Raw genomic sequence first — 19,893 nt, 5'->3', positions numbered from 1 at the left:
TTTACATTATTGGGAATCATCTGAATTGCAACGCTGGTTTAATCTGCAAGAGAGCAGTGTGCGTGCCAACGTTAGATACTGTCCTGCGCTCACACTCACCCTGCGACCCGTGTTCCTCTGTTCCCCCCGCCACATCTCATGAATGTGGCGCAGCGGTAGAGTTGCTGCCTCACAGCGCCAGAGACCCGGGATCGATCCTGACTGCGGGCGCTGTCCGTACGGAGTTTGTACATTCGGCCCGGGACTGTATAAGTTTTCTCTGGGCGCTCCGGTTTCCTCCCACACTCCAAAGATGCGCAGGTTTGTAGGCTAATTGGCTTTGATGAAATGATCAATTGTCCCTTGTGTGTTGGATAGTGCTTGGGTACGGGGGTCGCTAGTCGGCGCGGACTCGGTGGGCCGAAGGGCCGCTTTCCACGCTGTATCTCTAAACTAAACTAAACTAAATAGCTTTACATTACCGTGTTCAAGAAGGAACTGCAGATGCTGGAAAATCGAAGGTACACAAAATTGCTGGAGAAACTCAGCGGGTGCAGCAGCATCTATGGAGCGGAGGAAATAGGCAACGTTTCGGGCCGAAACGTTGCCTATTTCCTTCGCTCCATAGATGCTGCTGCACCCGCTGAGTTTCTCCAGCTTTACATTACCGTCTATTTTTGTTCCACTCTCTCTATCCACAAAAGAGTCGGTGCTCGACTTGCCTTCCCTTCGCCTCCACCTCACTCTGCTTCTCTCTCTGTTTTATCTGTGTTGCTCGGTCCTCTCAAGAATCTGTCTATCTTTGTCTTAAAAACAACCAATCACTTGGCCTCCACAGCCTTCAATGGCAATGAATTCCACAGATTCACCACCCTCTGACTAAAGAACCTCCTCATCATTTCCTTTCTAAAGTTACAGTATGTCCCTGTTATTCTGAGGCTATGGCCTCTGGTCCGAGACTCTACCACTAGTCCCAGCCTCGCACCCTTCTTTCCCGGACGTTTGTCAGGCATTGACATTGGATGCAGCTGGCAATCCATGATTGGCTTAGTTTAGAGATACAGCACAGAAACAGGCCGTTCGGCCCATCGAGTCCGCTCCGATCAGCGATTTCCCCGACATTAACTCTATCCTACACACTAGAGCCAATTTACAATTTTTACCAAGCTAATTAGCCTACAAACCTGTACGTCTTTGGAGTGTGGGAGGAAACCGGAGCACCCGGAGAAAACCCACGCGGTCACGGGGAGAATGAACAAACTCCGTGTAGGCAGCACCCATAGTCAGGATCGAACCCGGGTCTCTGGTACTGTAATGCAGCAACTGAACCACAGTGCTGCCGTGATCTGGGAATATCGCAGTGGGAAAGTTAACGGGACTTTCTTTGCCCATTGCCAGGAGGCGGACACAGACGACAATAAAGGGACACTGGACTTTGAGGAGTTCTGCTCGTTCTACAAGATGATGTCCACGAGGCGAGACCTCTACCTCCTGATGCTGATGTACAGCAACCACAAGGACCAGATGGACACTGACGACCTGAAGAGGTTTCTGGAGGTGGAGCAGAAGGTGAGTGCTTCAGGGGTGAAGATTCATCCCAGTGTTGGACAGCTCCCTCTCTCCACACACTCCCAGTTGCCAGGTGGGGTTTGGTGAAGTCTGACAGAATGAGCAGAGAAAGACATGTGAGAGAGATGTCAGAGCATCACATATATAGGAGAGAGGCGGCCCAGAGCATGGGCCTACACAATGAGGTGCAGGGATGTACTGTATTTCCAGAGCACCATTTGGAAGCACCACAAAGTAGCAATGTTACAACATTTTGAGATTTTAAAAATAAAGTCTGCAATTTATCCCATCAGTTAAAGCATAAAAAGAAGTTTAATTTGACACCTAATTCACTTTCATATCTCAAGTATTAAAAAAGTTATGGCCATTTTCATACTCGGAAATTAGCATCTTGTTCCCTATTGATTTTCTATGGACTTAACAAAAAAGCTGTGATCGTGGACAGTCAAAAGCCCATAACTTTCTTAAAAATTAAGAGAACTGAATGACATTTTCAGTTATCATAGTTTGAAGCATTCTGAAACAAATATAAAACAATCTTACTTGGATGACCTGAAATTAAAGCATATAATTAGTTAGTTACCCAATTGTAGCTAATTTCAAACTTCAATTACTAGATCTAAACATCTTTCCATTTCTTAATAAATGATTAACATTTTTAAATAGCCTAAGTGTCCAAATAATATTCACAAATAATTCACAATAAAACATGATTTTTAAATCTCATTTACATTAATTTATAGACCAAATGGAAGGAATTTAGTGTTCAATTGCTGTAAATTAAAGTAAATTTAAATCAGCTTTCTAGTGGGTTCCTGTGAACGCGCTGGTTTAGAACGTTCACATTGCGGTGGATTTGTGCCCCAAATGCCCAGAAAAATACTGCGGGATATAATGGGCCCAAAATTAGCTACTCGCAACATTAAACTTTGTATAAAGGGATCTTAAGAAGCCCTTTTTAATGTAAAAATAAACAGCCTACCTTCTGTTGTCCCCTGTATGAGATCCGGCCAGTTGCCGGCGGTCGGGGGTTTAGAGGTTAATTTTTAAACTACTATAACAACTAGATAAAGCCCTTAAAAGTAATAATAGCTAAAGCAACGGGATCTTCCAGCGATTTTTCGTTAATAATTAACTAGGCTGAACAGCCTCGATTTGAACAGCCTAGGGGACATCGCGTTTTAAACCCGCCCCCCTCTAAACGGCGCCAAAATCGCGCACACGGGCTGGGACAGATTTTCAGTGACGCTTCAGGTAGGCTTTGCAACATACCTACACAAAGGTCTCCAATTCAGTTGCCAGCCTGCGTATGGTTACCTGAGGCATCAGGGTTCTGGAACTGATCGCAGTGAGGAGGAGAGTATACCAGGATTGCAGCCTTTAATTCAATCTCCTCACTCACCCCATTCCCCAAATGCTGGCAGCTATGCGTTCAATCATTAGGACCCTCTCCCTCTGCTCCTCTTCCCTCCTTTACCTTCCCCAGAACCCAGCCCTTTGATCAAGATGTCCTGATTCCTCTTTAGTAAGTAGATAGACACATAATGCTGCAGTAACTCAGCGGGACAGGCAGCATCACTGGAGAGAAGGAACGGATCTCGACCTGAATCATCACCCACTCCTCTCCAGAGATGCTGCCTGTCCTGCTGAGTTACTCCCAGTATTTTTGTGTATTCGGTTTAAACTAGCATCTACACAGTTTCTCTTCATTAAGAACAGAAAGTGGTGGAAATGCTCAGACAGTCAGGCGATGGCCATGGAGACATAAACAGCTCACATTAAAGGTCCGCGGCCTTGCACCAGGTACACTCTTTATTCACGTTATTGTGCTCCTGTGAATGACCAGGGTTGTTTCCCCATGTTCGCGGCACTTTTTAAAGCAAGCTGTGATTTAGTTTAGTTTAGTTCCAGAGATACCATGCAGAAACAGGCCCTTTGGCCCACTGAATCCATGCCGACCAGCGATCCTCGTTCACTAGTATAGATGGGACATGTTGGTTGGTGTGGGCAAGTTGGGCGGAAGGGCCTGTTTCCACACTGTATGACTCTATGAACAGCATCATCCTACACACTAGTGACAATTTGCAATCTTACCGGGCCAATTAACCTACAAACCTGCACGTCTTTGGAGTGTGGGAGGAAACCGGAACACCTGGAGAAAACCCACGTGTCATGGGGCAAATGTACTAAGGGATCCAGTGTCCGAGGGCTATGGTGTCAGAAGGAACCAGTGCAGAGAAATCCAGTGCCAGAGTAATCCAGTGCCAGAGAGATCCAGTGCCAGAGAAATCCAGTGCCAGAGAGATCCAGTGCCAGAGAGATCCAGTGCCAGAGAGATCCAGTGCCAGAGAAATCCAGTGCCAGGGAGATTCAGTGTCAGAGATCCAGTATCAGAGGGCTACTGCCTTGGGGGGATCTAGTGTCAAATGGAACCAGTGTCAGAGGGATCCAGTCTAAGTGGACTCCAGTATCGGGGGGGGCTACAGACACAGGGACACAGTGTCAGAGTGACTAGTTACAGTCGGGTACAATCACAGAGACACATTCAGAGGGAATGTCAAAGCATTTCCGGATGAGGCATGCATGAAGGGAAGTTTAAAGGAAGAGAGAAAGGGGTGAAAGCTGATTGTTTAGGAGAGAGTCAAAGATCCTGAAACAAGACCTTGGGAAGGAAGAGTGGTCGGCGGTGGATACAAGGGAGCAAACGTAGAGGCTGTAATTAGAAGAAGCATGAGTTTGTGGTGAATTGTTGGGGCAGATGTAGTTACAGAGAGGGGATGAAAGAAACATCAAGAAAGTAACACTTCTCGGCTCATCAATGGTCCCCCTGGCCCGGCCGAGTGTGGAATATGCTGAGGCTGACATTTCCAGCCCTTCTCTGGTCAGTCATTAAACCCAGACAGCTGTGTTTACTTGTGCCTCCTGCCCAATGAATCTCGAGGATAATGTTGCAAAAATAATTTCCCAGGTGTTGCAGGGTATAATTACAGCTTCATGGTCTCCCTGTATCATTATCAATTTACACAGGCACGAAAACAGCAGCGTTTAGCTTTGATATCTTTTAATACATTTGAACTGCAATTCAACTGGCTTCATTAGATGTGCCTGTCTTTTGTTGCCCTGATGTGTCTGTTGTGCCTGGAAAAGAGCCAACAGTCCAAACTCAAACCTCCACCTGATTCAATCGCCTCGTCTTTTTCTGAAGCTGTGATGATTCCCTCCTTTTGCTCTGATGCTTTGACGCTGGAGTTCAGGGCTATCAAAGCCTTTCTGAAAGTCCAGAACACTACATCCACTGGCTCTCCTTCATCCATTTTACTTGTGACATCCTCGAAAAAAACCCAGAAGTCAAACAGGATTTCCCCTTCATAAATCCATGCTAACCTGGACCAATCCTTTTACTGCTCTCCAAATGTGCCGTTATTACTTCTTTAATAATTGACTCCAGCATCTTCCCCACCACCGATGTCAGGCTAAGTGGTCTATAATTCTCTGTTTTCTCTCTCGCTCCTTTCTTGAAAAGTGGGATAACATTAGCTACCCTCCAATGCACAGGAACTGACCCCGAATCTATAGAACATTGGAAAATGATCACCGATGCGTCCACTATTTCTAGAGCCACCTCCTTGAGTACCCTGGGATGCAGATCATCAGGCCTTGGGGATTTATCACCCTTCAGTCCCTTCAGTCCACCCAATACTATTTCTCGTCTAATGCCAATTTCTTTCAGTTCCTCAGTCTCTCTAGATCTTCTGTCCTCCAGTACATCTGGGAGATTGTTTGTGTTTTCCTTAGTGAAGACAGAACCAAAATACCTGTTCAACTCTTCTGCCATTTCCTTGTTCCCCATAAAATCTCACCTGTTTCTGCCTTCAAGGGACCCACATTTGTCTTTAATAATCTTTTTCTCTTAACATACCTAAAGAAGCTTTGACTATCCTTCTTTATATTCTTGGCCACTTTACCCTCGTACTTCATCTTTTCAGCCCGTATTGCCCTTTTTGTTACCTTCTGTTGTATCTTTGAAAGTTTCCCAATCCTCTGGCTTCCCGCTACTCTTTGCTGTGTTATACACCTTTTCTTTTCGTTTTGTTCCATCCCTAACTTCCCTTGTCAGCCACGGTTGCCTCTTACTCCCCTTAGAATCTTCCTTCCACTTTGGAATGAAATGATCCTGCATCATCTGGATTATGCCCAGAAATTCCTGACATTGCTGTTCCACCATCATTCCTGCTGGGATCCTTTTCCAGTTGACCTTGGCCAGTGCCTTCATAGTCCTCTTTGTTCAACTGCAACAGCGACACTTCCGATTTAACCTTCTCCCTCTCAAATTGAAGATTAAAACGTCATATTATGGCCACTACATCCTTTACCTTGAGTTCCCTTATTAAATCTGGTTCATTGAACAACACTAAATCCAGAATTGCCTTCTCTCTGGTAGGCTCCAGTACAAGCTGCTCCAAGAATCTATATCAGGGGCATTCTACAAACTCCCTTTCTTGGGATCCACAACCAACCTGATCTTCCCAGTCTACCTGCAGATTGAAACCTCCCATAACCACTGTGGCATTTACCTTTGTTCCATGCCAATTTTAACTCCTGCTGCAACTTGCACCCTATATCCAGGCTGCAGTTTGGGGGCCTGCAGATAACTCCCATTAGTGTCCTCTTAACTTTGCAGTTCCTCAATTCTATCCACAGCGACTCTACATCGTCGGTCCCTATGTCACCCCTCGCCAGGGGCTGAATTTCATCCCTCACCATGCTGTACTGTGAATCACGGGCCGCACCCCCAGAACTCTCCCAATGATCATCCATTAATCAAAGGCAAATGGGCTGCCCGCTCATCTCTCTGCTGCCTCTGGAACGTTACAGTTTATTGATTTAACTGCCTACATGAAAGCAATCTAAAGTAATTCATTGTGCCAAGGCACAGAAGCAATTTCACCTGATAACTCTTTGTAAAGATTCAGCTCCTCAATTAAAACAGATTTCCTGTTATTTGCAATATTCTTTCCCCTTTGAGAGCAACTCAATAATAAAAACCAGCATGTTTGCAATTACTTAAATGCCGTCATTCCCGATACCCTCAGAATTGTCCCTCACCCTTACTGTGCTTTCAGCGGTAGCTGAGAGTTCAGCCAGTGGCCCTGGCACCATTAGAGCGTAGATTAAGGAATGCTTCTCAATTCTGCAAGGCAGATCAGCCTGTCTTTCAAACACCTCTGCTGTTTCAAACTTCATTTTTTAAAACTGATAAACCCGTCTGTCGACATTAACTTAATCACACCCACCCACCCATGATACGATATCATGAGAGGAATAGATCTGCTAAACGCACAGTCTATTGCCCAGAGTTGAGGAATCGAGAACCAGAGGGCATTGGTTTAAGGTGAGGGGAGAAAGATTTAATAGGAACCTGAGGGGTAACTTTTTTTTTTACGCAAAGGGTGGTGGGTGAATGAAACTTCCATAGTCTTGCCAGTGTGTAGGGAACGTGCACTGGGATGTACACATCAGGAACACCGGATGCAGCAGATGAGGTTAGAGGAGGTGCACTTGGTCCTCTGTCTCACCTGGAAGGTCTGCTGTGGTCCCTGGATGGATGTGAGGGAGAAGGTATAGGGACATGTGGTACATCTCCAGCAGTAGTGGAGGAACGTGCCCAGGGATGGGGTGGTTTGATGCGAAAGGATGAGTGAATCTTAAAAATAAGCAAAGAGAAAATATCCTGTTTGGGCACAAACTGGAAGGCCTGGAAATGGAGCCATGCGCCTTGTGGCATAGGATAGCGACACGGGGAAGTGCTGGGAAAACACACGTAGCTGTGGTGGCGACTCTGGGCCAGAACATGGTCAAACAGCAGGAGAGCAGCAGGAATCACTAAATATAAGAAGAAATAAAACATAAAGGGTTCAGACCTACAACATCACCCATCTTCTTTCTCCAGAGATGCCGCCTGCCCCACTGAGTTACACTATCATTTTGTGTCTATCTTCGGAATAAAACAGGATCTGCAGTTCCTTGCTATACATAGTAGATCCTGGTTGATCCCGAACTGTGATGTTTTTCCCCACCCCAACCCCCACCTCTCTTTTCCAGCTTTTCACCCCCTGGTCCCATTCAGTGTGAATAAGGGTCCCGACCCAGAACGTTATCTGTCCATTCCCTCCAGAGATGAGACCCTCCAGAGTTTGTGTCTTCCTTCGATATTTGTACTGTGCGCAAAATACGCGCGGAGGCCTTCTTCTGCAATGAGTCGCTTGTGTAGCGATGGCACCAAACGTCAGCAGCAGAGAGTTCGAGGCATGGACGTGATTGCTCAAACAAGAGTAAATACTTCAGCCAATTCCACTGGTGCGTTTTCCAGGCAGGGGAGATGTGGCATTCTTGTGAGAAGACAGTGGTCCACGGAGATATCACTCCTTCCTCCTGGGCTGTACGTTCACCAACCTGAAATCTGCCCGACATCATCCAAACCCAACTGGTTCACGGACGTCCTTCAGGGAATAGAAGGTGTGGATCTTATTGGCCTGGCCTGTACGTGACCCCTGCCCCACCATCTATGTTGACTCTTCATTCCCCCTCAGTTCAGGGTCAATTCAGGATGGGTAATAACTGCGGCCATCCCAAGCACGGATAGAGCACGGAAACATCTCCACAGACCAAGGCCGACCTTGGCTCCCAACCCCTTTATTTCAGCTAATAATTTCCCTTTAATGATTGTCAGTTTAGTCTTTGCTGTGTGCTTCACTGATGGATCTTGATTCTCTAGGTTTAGTTCTGTTGAGTTTAGTTTATTGTCACATGTACCAAGGTGCAGTAAATAACATTAGCGGCGTGCTAACCATCAGCGGAAAGACATTACATGATGACAATCGATCCACCCACAGCGGAGGGTCGGGTCGTTGCTGCCAGGCAGAATGACTCCTCTGCTGTTGGTCTTCCTGGTTTGGGTCACAACAGCCCAGGGCCTCTGTCTTCACATGTCTTCTTTATCCTCAGCTAATTCCTCGCAGTCCCTCGCACCCTGAGGCAGCATGCTGAGCCATCCGCTTCCCCGTCAGCCTGAACAAACGCAGCGTAAATCAAAATAAGGCCAGATATCACTGAGCATGTTCGCGCACATTTATCTTTTCACACACCGCTTCGAGTAACAAATTCAGTAAGCACCAAGTGTAAAAAGACAGGTGTGATGTTTGTCAAATTATCATGATGCTAAGCCTGTTTTCTCAAACCGAGTATCTTTATCAGTAATCACCAAGGTGGTAATTTTCATTTGTTCAGTGTGCGGAGAAATGAATCAGCACTAGAGAGCAGCTCCGTAATCACAAACTAATCCTGCTTTCTTCCCGCGCATCCACGTCATCCAAGGGCTGTCGATATAAAGCCTGGCCCTGCCGATATTTATTAAGTCCCTGTGAACATTTAACAACTGTTGTTACCGATTTGCGGTGAGCATTTGTTAATATTTAATGAGTGCATTTCAATACTCAATTGGCGATTTTTCAAAATTCGTCCAGTATACTGTATGTCAGCTTTTAACCAGTGTACATAAGCATTTAACCAACACATAACAACATTGGCCTATTTAGATCAACATTCATTGGTTGCATGAATAATCAGCCAGTATATATCACCATTTAACCTGCGGAAATCAATGTTCAGAAAGTACACATCAGTATTCAATATCAGTATCAATATTCAACCACTGCTAATCAGAATGTAGCAAAGTTAAGTATCAATTTCCGATCAGCTGAATGCAAAGGGTGCCAGATATTTTAAGAAACTGTTTTAAAGATTTGCAAATTCACAGCTTTTTTTTTCTAAGTTTTGTACTCAGATATTAATAGTAGGAGATTTTTTTTAAAACAATACTATAATTTAATTTGCAATGTTATTTTTACCTGGAGTCAGGTCAGCCAAGAATCACACAACTCCGAACCTCTCCCTCGCCCTGACACCCCCGTACTAATCAAGAATCTAACTCGCTTCTTCTCTTAGGTTTGGTAGCTAGATTTCCTTATCCTGTAGCCAACTTCATCTGTCTGCCCTGTTCTGTAAAGAAAATGGTACAGGTGCTGTAAATCTGAAGTGAAAGAAGGGAATGCCGGAAATGCGCAACAGAGCAGTCAGCGTCTGTGGAGAGAGAAACACCACTGGCATTTCAAGCTATGACTAATATTCCGACTCTCCTAAGCCACCCCAGTTTAAGTTTTGAGTTGCCTTGAATCCTAGTTTAACTGTATGTTCAATATCACTGGGACTTAACTCTTTACATAGTTCTCTTTCCCTTTGAGAACAGGGCCAAGTACAATCAGTGGGAGGTTTGCTTGTCCAGGTATGCCTGGTCTCAGTGATCAGTCCAACACCAGCAACAACAACTATATGTGAAGTGGTAGAAACATCCCAATACATCACGAGAGGATTGTAAAATAAAATCAGATACTGGGCCACATAAAGGGAAGATAGACACAATAAGTTGGAGGAACTCAGCGGGACAGGCAGCATCTCTGGAGAGAAGGAATGGGTGACGTTTCGGGTCGGGATCCTTCTTCAAACTCACATGCAGGGATGTAGGAACAATGATGCAGAGGGGAAGAGAGACAGAGGGTGGCTGAGAGGTGGCAGGGTTTGGGGAGTGAGTTACTGAACTTTGAGACTGGTTGGCTAAAGATCTGCCACCAGTGTAGAGCCATCGAGGAAAAATCCCAAAATGAAGAACGCTACTAGCCTGTTTCCTATCAAACAGCAGACACAATTGTGACTTTCAAAAGACATATGGGGAGATAGGTGGACAGGAAGGGTTGAGAGAGTTATGGGCCAAATGCATGCAAATGGGACCAGCCTAGAGTGACAACTTGGTGGGCATTCGCAAGTTGGGCTAAAGGGTCTGTTTGCATGCTCTGTGACTATTTAATCCCACCATCCAGCATCAAACCCAACATCTATACGGTCAGGTCAGCATCAATCCCTGGGGAGCGCTGATCCACTGGGAACACCCTGGAGATCGAGTGTGTAGGAAGGAACTGCGGATGCTGGTTTAAACTGAAGATGGACACAAAATGCTGGAGTAGCTCAGCGGGACAGGCAGCATCTGTGGGGAGAAGGAATAGGTGATTTTTAGGCTCAAGACCATGAAGAAGCCTGTCCCGCTGAGTTACTCCAGCATTTTGTGTCTATCTTCTGGAGATTGACTCACAGGTTTGGGAATTAAATGCATCGACTGTCCTGTGCAATTAGACACCTTGTTGTCGGATACACGGCAGAGGCAGCTGTTTTAAGCTTGCTCTCTCTCTCTCTCTCTCTCTCTCTATCTCTCTCTCTATCTCTCCCTCTCTCTCTATCTCTCCCAGATGAGCTGCGTGATGAAGGAACGTTGCCTGGAGATCATTGACAAATTTGAGCCGTGCCTGGAGAACCAGAAGCGTGGTGTGATTGGGATCGATGGTAGGTTCACCGGCTCTGCCCTTTGTTCCCTTCTTGCCGATTTCTTACCGATGCCTGGGTTCATTGGGCCGCCAACTTTTACTTTTTTTCAGGCTTTTAGAGATACAGAGCGGAAACAGGCCTTTCGGCCCACCGAGTCTATGCTGACCAGCGATCACCCCGTACACTAATGCTATGCTACACACTAGGGACAATATTACTGAAGCCAATTGACCTAGAAACCTGTACGTCTTTGGAGTGTGGGATGAAACCGGAGCACCCGGAGCAAACCCACGTGGTCACAGGGAGAACGTACAACCTCTGTACAGACAATGCCCGTAGTCAAGATCGACCCTAATCTGAGGAAAGACATTCTTGCCATAGAGGGAGTACAGAGCAGGTTCACCAGACTGATTCCTGAGATGTCAGGACTTTCATATGAAGAAAGACTGGGTAGACTCGGCTTGTACTCGCTAGAATTTAGAAGATTGAGGGGGGATCTTATTGAAAGTTCCAAAATTCTTAAGGGGTTGGACAGGCTAGATGAAAGGAAGATTATTCCCGATGTTGGGGAAGTCCAGAACTAGGGGTCACAGTTTAAGGATAAGAGGGAAGTCTTTTAGGACCGAGATGAGAAAATCATTTTTTACACAGAGAGTGGTGAATCTGTGGAATTCTCTGCCACAGAAGGTAGTTGAGGCCACAGTTCATTGGCTATATTTAAGAGGGAGTTAGATGTGGCCCTTGTGGCTAAAGGGATCAGGGGGTATGGAGAGAAGGCAGGGATGGGATACTGTTGGATGATCAGCCATGGTCATATTGAATGGTGGTGCATGCTTGAAGGGCCGAATGGCCTACTCCTGCACCTATTTTCTATGTTTCTATGAACCCGGGTCTCTGGCGCTGTAAGGCAGCAACTCTACCGCTGCGCCACCGTGCCGCCCCTCAAGTAGCCGATTCCTCCACGCTTGCCCTGGCAGCAGCTGTTATACCCACGTGGGGCAAGAGGAGAGTTTGCCCCTGCCCCTTCAACACATACGCACTTGTGCAAACATTGCCATTCCCCTGCGCCTCCTCGCATGGCCCCTCGTCCCCTCACCAGCCGGCCCCAGTGAATGGGCACTAGTTGAGTTTTCCCCTCCCCTCGGTGGAATGAATGACAATATCCGTCTTTCTATCGTGAGTTGATAAGTTCTAAGAGCAGACTTAGGTCATTGGGCCCATCGAGTCTACTCCGCCATTCAATCATTTCCCTCACAACCCCATTCTCCTGCCTTCGCCCCACAACCCCCGACACCCGGACTAATCAAGATTCTGTCAATCTCCGCTTTAAAATGGATGTTATCGACCCACCAGGTTTCACCAACTACATGCGGAGCCCAGCCGGGGATATCTTCAACCCCGAACATTACAATGTGATCCAGGACATGACACAGCCCCTCTGCAACTATTACATTGCCTCGTCCCACAACACCTATCTGATGGGGGACCAGCTGATGTCGCAGTCACGGGTGGATATGTACGCATGGGTGCTCCAGGCTGGCTGCCGCTGTGTGGAAGGTAAGATCAAAGCTGGCACTCTCCATCTTCTGGCCTTGGCCCTATGTTGGCCTTGCGAGATACTACATGTTACAGTCAGACAGGCCCCATCCTTGGGGGATGAATGCGGGATATTTCCTCATTTTCACAGCACTTGATAAACCAAGTTGTTGTTTAGTTAAGTTTAGTTTAATTTGGTTTAGTTTAGAGATGCAGCGTGGAAACAGGCCCTTTGGCACAGAGAGTCCGCGCCTACCAGCAATCGCCCCGTACACCAGCACCACCGTACTCACTAGGAGCTATTTTATTAATTTCACTTACAAACCTGCCTGCCTTTGCGATGCAAACAGCCCAACTTGCCAATGCCGATCAAGTTGTGGGAGGAAACTGCAGCATCCGGAGTAAAAAAACAAGCTGTTACAAGGAGAAAGTACAAACTCCATACAGACAGGACCCTTAGCCAGGATCGAACCCGGGTCTGTGGCGCTGTGAGGCAGCAACTCTACCGCTGCGCCACCGTGCCGCCCATCTCTGGATGTACGCCTGTATTAAGGCAAACAGCTGTAACTGAGGGGAGGGGCAGCAGCGTACAGACAAAGGCAGGGTTGGGCCATGAAGGCTGGAGACCCTTTTCCCTGCAGCTTGTGTTAAACGAGAGCTCCTGCTTTCTGCACCGTTTTGATGGGTAACTGTTTACGTTGCAGTTGACTGCTGGGATGGACCAGACGGAGAACCCATTGTTCACCACGGCTACACGCTCACCTCCAAAATCCTCTTCCGAGATGCGATTGAAACCATCAATAAATATGCTTTTGCAAAGTCAGAGTGAGTACCTTGATTGTAATAGGTAGACAAAAATGCTGGAGAAACTCAGCGGGTGAGGCAGCATCTATAGAGCGAAGGAAATAGGCAACGTTTCGGGTCGAAACCCTTCTTCAGACTCGACCCGTAATGTTGCCTATTTCCTTCGCTCCATAGATGCTGCCTCACCCGCCGAGTTTCTCCAGCATTTTTGTCTCCCTTCGATTTTCCAGCATCTGCAGTTCCTTCTTAATCACCTAACCACGATTGTAATGTCATGGGTTCTATTTATGGTTCAAATTTACACAGTTTCACCCAAGACGGAAGAATTGTTAAGTTTAGATTAGAGATACAGCGTGGAAGAAGACCCTTCGGCCCATTGAGTCCGTGCCGACCAACGCTCACCCACTCACTAGTTCTATCCCACACACTAGGGACAATTTTCAGAAGCCAACCCGCAAACTTGCACGCCTTTGGAATGTGGGAGGAAACTGGAGCACCCGGAGGAAACCAACGCGGTCACAGGGAGAACATACAAACTCTGTACAGACAGCATCCATCGTCAGGATCGAACCCAGGACTGTAAGGCTGCAACTCTTGCTGCTGCACCACCGTCCTTCCCACATTCCAAATGTATAAGTCCCACCAAACACTGTCACAGCATAGGATAGTATAGAGTAAAGGGTCAGAACGGTCTGACTACCCACCAGAAGAACAGTCCTGACCCAAAACTTTGTCTGTCCACTCCCTCCACAGATGCTGCCTGACCTGCTGAGCTAATCCTGCACTTTGTGTTTTGGTACAGAGTGAAGCTCCGTCTGCACGCAAACACTTCCAGAGAAAGATATAGCATGGGTGTGATATAGAGCAACATTGTCTCTGTACTAAACCATCAAACATTCTCAAAGGCACAGCCTGGGTTAGGTCTGAGGTCACACGGTCATAAGTGATAGGAGCAGAATTAGGCCATTCGGCCCATCAAGTCTACTCTGCCATTCAACCATGGCTGATCGATCTTTCCTTCCTAACCTCATTCTCCTGCCTTCCCCCCATTACCCCTGACGCCCGTACTAATCAAGAGTCTGAAGAAGGGTCTCGACTCGAAACGTCACCCATTCCTTCCCTCTGGAGATGCTGCCTGTCCCGCTGAGTTACTGCAGCTTTTTCTGTCTATCACCGGTTTAAACCACCACCAGCAGTCCCTTCCTATGCAAGAATCTATCTATCTCTGCCTTAAAAATATCCACGGATATCCAAACTATCCTTAGTATAGAGCAATGTCCTCTCTATGTTGTCCCATCAAACGCTCCCAGAGTGGGTTGGTTAGATAGCGAGTGTAAGTCCCCCCCACACTGTTCCATCCTCCTCTCCTCACTGCAGCTCCAGTGCAGCTGCACCATGGCTGGGCACAGCTTAAAGCTTCCCCTGCAAGGTGAGCTTGCGGGACCCAGTGCATTGTAAAGTTGCGCTGAATGCTTGCTTGCCTGTGTCTGGTTTGCAGATATCCAATCATCCTGTCGGTGGAGAACCACTGCAGCGTGCCGCAGCAGAAGAAGATGGCTCAGTACCTGTGCGAGATCTTCGGGGACAAACTTGATGTATCCTCCGTGCATGTGGACAATGTGACCCAGCTGCCTTCCCCTGAGAGCTTGAAAGGAAAGATTCTCGTGAAGGTACAAAGGCAATCAGATCTTCATTAATTTTGAGCGAGGCAGGATGGGGGGTCACTGAGGTCGTTTGCAACTGAGATTGATTAGAGGGCAATTATCTTCTATCTCAATTCAATTTATGGAAAAGAAAACCGTTAAGTCATTTTTTTCCCATGGTTGCCAAGGTAACATGTTCCCTCCCTTCTCCGACTTAAAGGGAAAGGCTTCTATGAAATAAGTATCATTTGCATTTATAACATTCCCTCTGACTCCAAAATGCTTCATGGTTAAGGAAATACTGATGACAAATATTTGTTATCGTGGTCTGGGGAAAGGGTCACTGCAAACTCCAACAAAATTCACGGGTAATGCGCAGATACCTGTTGTGGAGACTCTGTATCTCCCTCTCCCCTGACTCAGTCTGAAGAAGGGTCTCGACCCGAAACGTCACCCATTCCTTCCATCCAGAGATGCTGCCTGTCCCGGCTGAGTTACTCCGGCATTTTGTGTCTATTTCCTGTTGTGGAGATATTGTTCGAGAGATGAGTCGCGGCCAAAGCCCTGGGAGAACTTCCTGCACAAGTAGTCACGTGTGACCTTGTCATAACTGCACGGATCTAAAAACATTTCTCCTGTGATCGTTTGGATCTGTGGAGATTCTTTCAACTCGAGGCTGAGTTCTCAACAAGATAACTGGGAGGTGGTTTCTGGCAGATTACATGAAGCATTTAGGAGGAAATTCTGTCCGTTGAGTGTGTTGAGGAAGCTCCACACAGCTCGTAAGGTCTAGGAGCAGAATTGGGCCTTTTGGTCCATCTAGTCTACTCCGCCATTCAATCGTGGCTGATCTATCTTTCCCTCTCAACCCCATTCTCCTGCCCGTAACGGCACAGGCTGTTTGGGTGGATGGATTCCAGCGAATGCTTTCCAATTTGGCTGGTGCCAGACTGAATCCGAGTGTTATCATGTCACCCACCCGTGGCAATGATTTCAACCGTGCTTGCTCCTGAACCTCAGTTGCATCGTCAGTGGCATCTCCTAGCTCCTCACGTCATTGCCGATCAGACCGTGAGGTCCCTCGCTAACAATCACCAACGTTCTCATTTCCTGTTGGGCGTTACAGGGCTAGGATAGTGCAGCGGTTACTTTCCATGACCGACAGGCTGAGTCCGGACTAGTTAAATTATCTAACGGTAGTCCCAGTAATGGGAACCATGAAACGACCACTCACTGTGCGCCCACCCTCTTCACTAATATCCTTCAGGGAGGAGGATCTGACACACTCACCTGGGTTGCCCTGTATTTGACCCAACCCACCACGGAACTTGATAGTTAAATGCTATCCTCAGGGATAATCTGGGATGGACACTAAATGCTGGCATGTCCAGCTAAGGCCACATCTTGTGAACGGATAGTTCAATAAAATCATAGTGTCGTCCCTGGCGGGCAATCCGATGATCGCCCTGTGATGCAAATGGAGGTTAATTACTTGCTGGCTCACTCTGTTTAGCTTCTCCTGATCTAAATTAGGAGGCATTGGAGAGATTGGGGACACGTTTGATTTATGCCCAACCTGTGCTCTGATGCAAATTTCACACGTCCCGGAACTGTACATGGAACAGAAAACTGGGTCATCTCCGGAAATCACCGTTAATGGAGCAAGGTGATTCTGCTCACCCTGCAGTCACACAATGCACAGTGAGCAATGTGATCTACCAGAACTTCACATGTCCCTCTACCTATCCCCTCGTTAGTGTTAGTGCTTCACTGCAGGGGGAGTTGGAATTCCAGTCTTTACTGGAGTTTTAAATGGCCACTTTGACTTCGATACATCTCTCATTTGTTCTCTAGCTTTCCTTTGCCCTGCCCGCACCTGATCTTTGTTCTTTCCCCTCTTCCCTCCTCTCCCTCTCCCCTCCCCTCCCTCTCCCTCTCCCTCTCTCTCCCTCTCCCTCTCCCACCCACTCTCTCCATCCCCCCCCCTCTCTTCCTCTCCCTCTCCCCTCTCCCTCTCCCTCTCCCTCCCCCTCCCTCCTCTCCCTCTCCCCCTCTCCCTCTCCCTCTCCCTCTCCCTCTCCCTCTCCCTCTCCCTCTCCTCTCCCCTCTCCCTCTCTCTCTCCTCCTCCCTCTCCCCTCTCTCTCCCTCCCTCTCTCCCTCCATCCCTCTCCCCACTTCCCAATTCTCTCCGACCTCCCCCCCCCAATCTCACATCTCTACCTCTTCCATTTCAGGGCAAGAAACTATCTGCAAACATCAGTGAAGATGCGGAGGAGGGCGAGGTGTCGGACGAGGATAGTGCGGATGAAATCGAAGACGATTGCAAGTTGATGAACGGAGATGTAAGTAGAGAGATGCAGACGGAACATTTCAATTTGATTACTGTGGGAGACAGGATTTTTGAAAGAATAACAGTTGTAGTAATTTCATGCGGACAGTCATTTCCAAATGTTAGAAATGGATCCACTCTAACCCCATTAATCTCTTTTTTAAGTAGCGAGAAAGATTGCAATTACGCTGTTTTGACAATCGTTAACAATGGTTATTAAAGGTTCAGATGCTTGTTGGATGGTTAGTGCGGAGGCTGAGCAGGGGATGTGGTAGAGAAACAGCGAGGTTGTCAGCACCACCGCCGAGCGTTTGAGGATAATTACCCTTCCTTAATTCTGGTTGCTGTTGGGAAACCCTTTAATCATCTCAAAGCTCCCTGTCATGGTGACGCTCCTGGTTGGTGCAGAGGATCAGAGCTTCTGTGAGAACCTCATGTTATGATACAGTGAAAGACTAGTCCCAGCACTGGTGGGTGGGTATAACCAGTGCCAGCCAGTGGTCAGGCAGAGGTGGCAAAAGCATCAGGAGATTGATGGGAGCTGGCACTAACACGTAACTATGAGTGCCAGTATTCAGGGTAAACATCAGAGGGAGAGAGGAAGAGTTTTTGAGGGAGGACGGGTTTGGTGGAGAATAACATTATTTTCCATCTGCTCACGATGTGAGGCATGGGCTTGGGCAGCAACAACCAATTTCTGATCTCCAATCAGCACTAGACTGGCAATCTAATCCAAGTGAGATGGTGAATGCCATTTTGGTGCAGAAAGGTTTATCCATGGTTTCTTGGTTTCTTGGTCCTCCAAAATATTCCAAATGGAATTTAAACTGGAGGTGGAGGTGGAATTTAAACATGGCAGGCTGGGGTTGGCACATTGGTGTTTTCGAGAGAGCCCTGAAGCCCAAGGAGTGTTTGTTGAGGCAGTGTTGGGGAGCCTGCATTCTGTTCCGATCCACACAGTACCTGGCCAGTGAGTGTTTATTGAGACAGTGTCGAGGAACCTGCATTCAGTACTTGTCCACACTGTACCTGCCCAGGGAGTTTTGTGGGTACACTGCAGAGGGAGCGTTACCTTTTCTCCAACCCATGCTGTCCCTGCCCCAGGAATGCCAGGGATGAAAAGCTTCCCATTCCCAAAACCTTTGACCACCAGTTGGGGAGAGGTTCTGTGTTCACTCAATTCTAACTATGTGGACCTATTCGGTTTTAATATCCCAGAACTATCAAACATATCTAAAGATTAGAAACGCTTTAATAAACGTATTTAATCGGACAGCAGAGAGGAATGTTTACCCTTTACTAATCTTGGTTCCACCTGCAAGGTGACATTTACCCTTATACAAGCATTGCTTTTTGAATGAAACGCCAAGGTACATAAAAACGTTGGAGAAACTCAGCGGGTGCAGCAGCATCTATGGAGCGAAGGAAATAGGCAACGTTTCCGGCCGAAACCCTTCTTCAGACCGTCTGAAGAAGGGTTTCGGCCCGAAACGTTGCCTATTTCCTTCGCTCCATAGATGCTGCTGCACCCGCTGAGTTTCTCCAGCTTTTTTGTGTACCTTCGATTCTCCAGCATCTGCAGTTCCTTCTTAAATACATAAAAACGTTGGTGTCCTTGGTAAAACACCAAGATAATACATCAGGAACTAATAATCCTCAATTCCATACGTCTTCCCAGAAATTATGGTTCCCCTCCTTTCCGCTTGCAAGATGGTTGCCATTGCATCTTCGGTCTCAATGTGGCAGCCCTGACCCCAACCTCTGACCATCAAAGTGTCAAGATATCCTGGGTCACCATTGATTATTTGTTCTGCTTCTATCAGTAATTTTTTCCTGCAATGTTTTACCCGTTCTCTCCTGAGAATGTTTTCTCGCTGGTGGAGACCTTCCACAGACCCTGCGTGCCCGTGAGTAGCGACCTCCTTGCGGCGTGCATGTGAATGCCAGCACAGGCAGAGATACACATCAGCTACTCCCACACCCCAATCCCCTGCAAATCCCACCAGCTTCTGATTAGAGTCGTGGAATATCATCCAGGAACAGGAGGATTTAGCAATGATTGTTTCTCTGTTGTGCATTCTATGACATTCTTTACAGCTTTCACAGTAACCATGTGATTCTCTCTAATCAAGATTTCTCTGCTTCCGTGCCTTTTCTTACTGCCTTTTCTTCCTCCTTGACGGTGCGTTCATGTGAAGTGGAAGGTACTGTTGACTGAACTTGCAGCACCCTACCCCTCACCCATTCCCCCCCCCCCACCATTATCACATAGCATAGCAACGCAGTGATGTGAAATGGGAGTACTGAGTTGCCTTCCGGCTACTGGAAAGGGAAGGCTTGTGGGTTTTCAGGAGAGAGTTAGATTTAGCTCTTCGGGCTAAGGGAATCTAGGGATATGGGGAAAAAGCTGGAACAGGGTACTGGTTTTGGATGATCAACCATGATCATATTGAATGGCGGTGCTGGCTCGAAGGGCCGAATGGCCTACTCCTGCACCAATTTTCTATGTTTCTAAAACCCACACCATGGGGATGGTGCTTACAAACTCTGCTGAGAGAGCAGGTTACCAGACTTACTAATTATTCTGGCTACCTCTGAAA

At 47.2% G+C, this 19,893-nt stretch overlaps 1 protein-coding gene across 7 annotated transcripts in view; it reads left to right on the top strand.

Annotated features, from left to right (window-relative positions):
* Window positions 1-19,893, top strand: part of plch2a (phospholipase C, eta 2a) — a 211,684-nt gene that overhangs the window by 141,413 nt on the left and 50,378 nt on the right. For all 7 annotated transcript variants that reach the window (XR_008725873.1, XR_008725872.1, XM_055659370.1 and 4 more), the window contains 6 exons: window positions 1,378-1,548; window positions 10,905-10,998; window positions 12,334-12,537; window positions 13,221-13,341; window positions 14,819-14,990; window positions 17,199-17,306. Coding sequence is in view for 5 of the 7 variants with exons in the window: in XM_055659370.1 (XP_055515345.1) it covers window positions 1,378-1,548; window positions 10,905-10,998; window positions 12,334-12,537; window positions 13,221-13,341; window positions 14,819-14,990; window positions 17,199-17,306 (870 nt within the window). In the remaining 2 variants the exon portion in view is untranslated. The remainder of the gene's footprint in view (window positions 1-1,377; window positions 1,549-10,904; window positions 10,999-12,333; window positions 12,538-13,220; window positions 13,342-14,818; window positions 14,991-17,198; window positions 17,307-19,893) is intronic.

The sequence above is a fragment of the Leucoraja erinacea genome, chromosome 30 (genome assembly GCF_028641065.1).
Source record: "Leucoraja erinacea ecotype New England chromosome 30, Leri_hhj_1, whole genome shotgun sequence".
Classification (NCBI taxonomy): Eukaryota; Metazoa; Chordata; class Chondrichthyes; order Rajiformes; family Rajidae; genus Leucoraja; species Leucoraja erinaceus.
The sequence above is the reverse complement of the archived record's forward strand: the minus strand, read 5'-3'. Positions and strand labels throughout refer to the sequence as shown.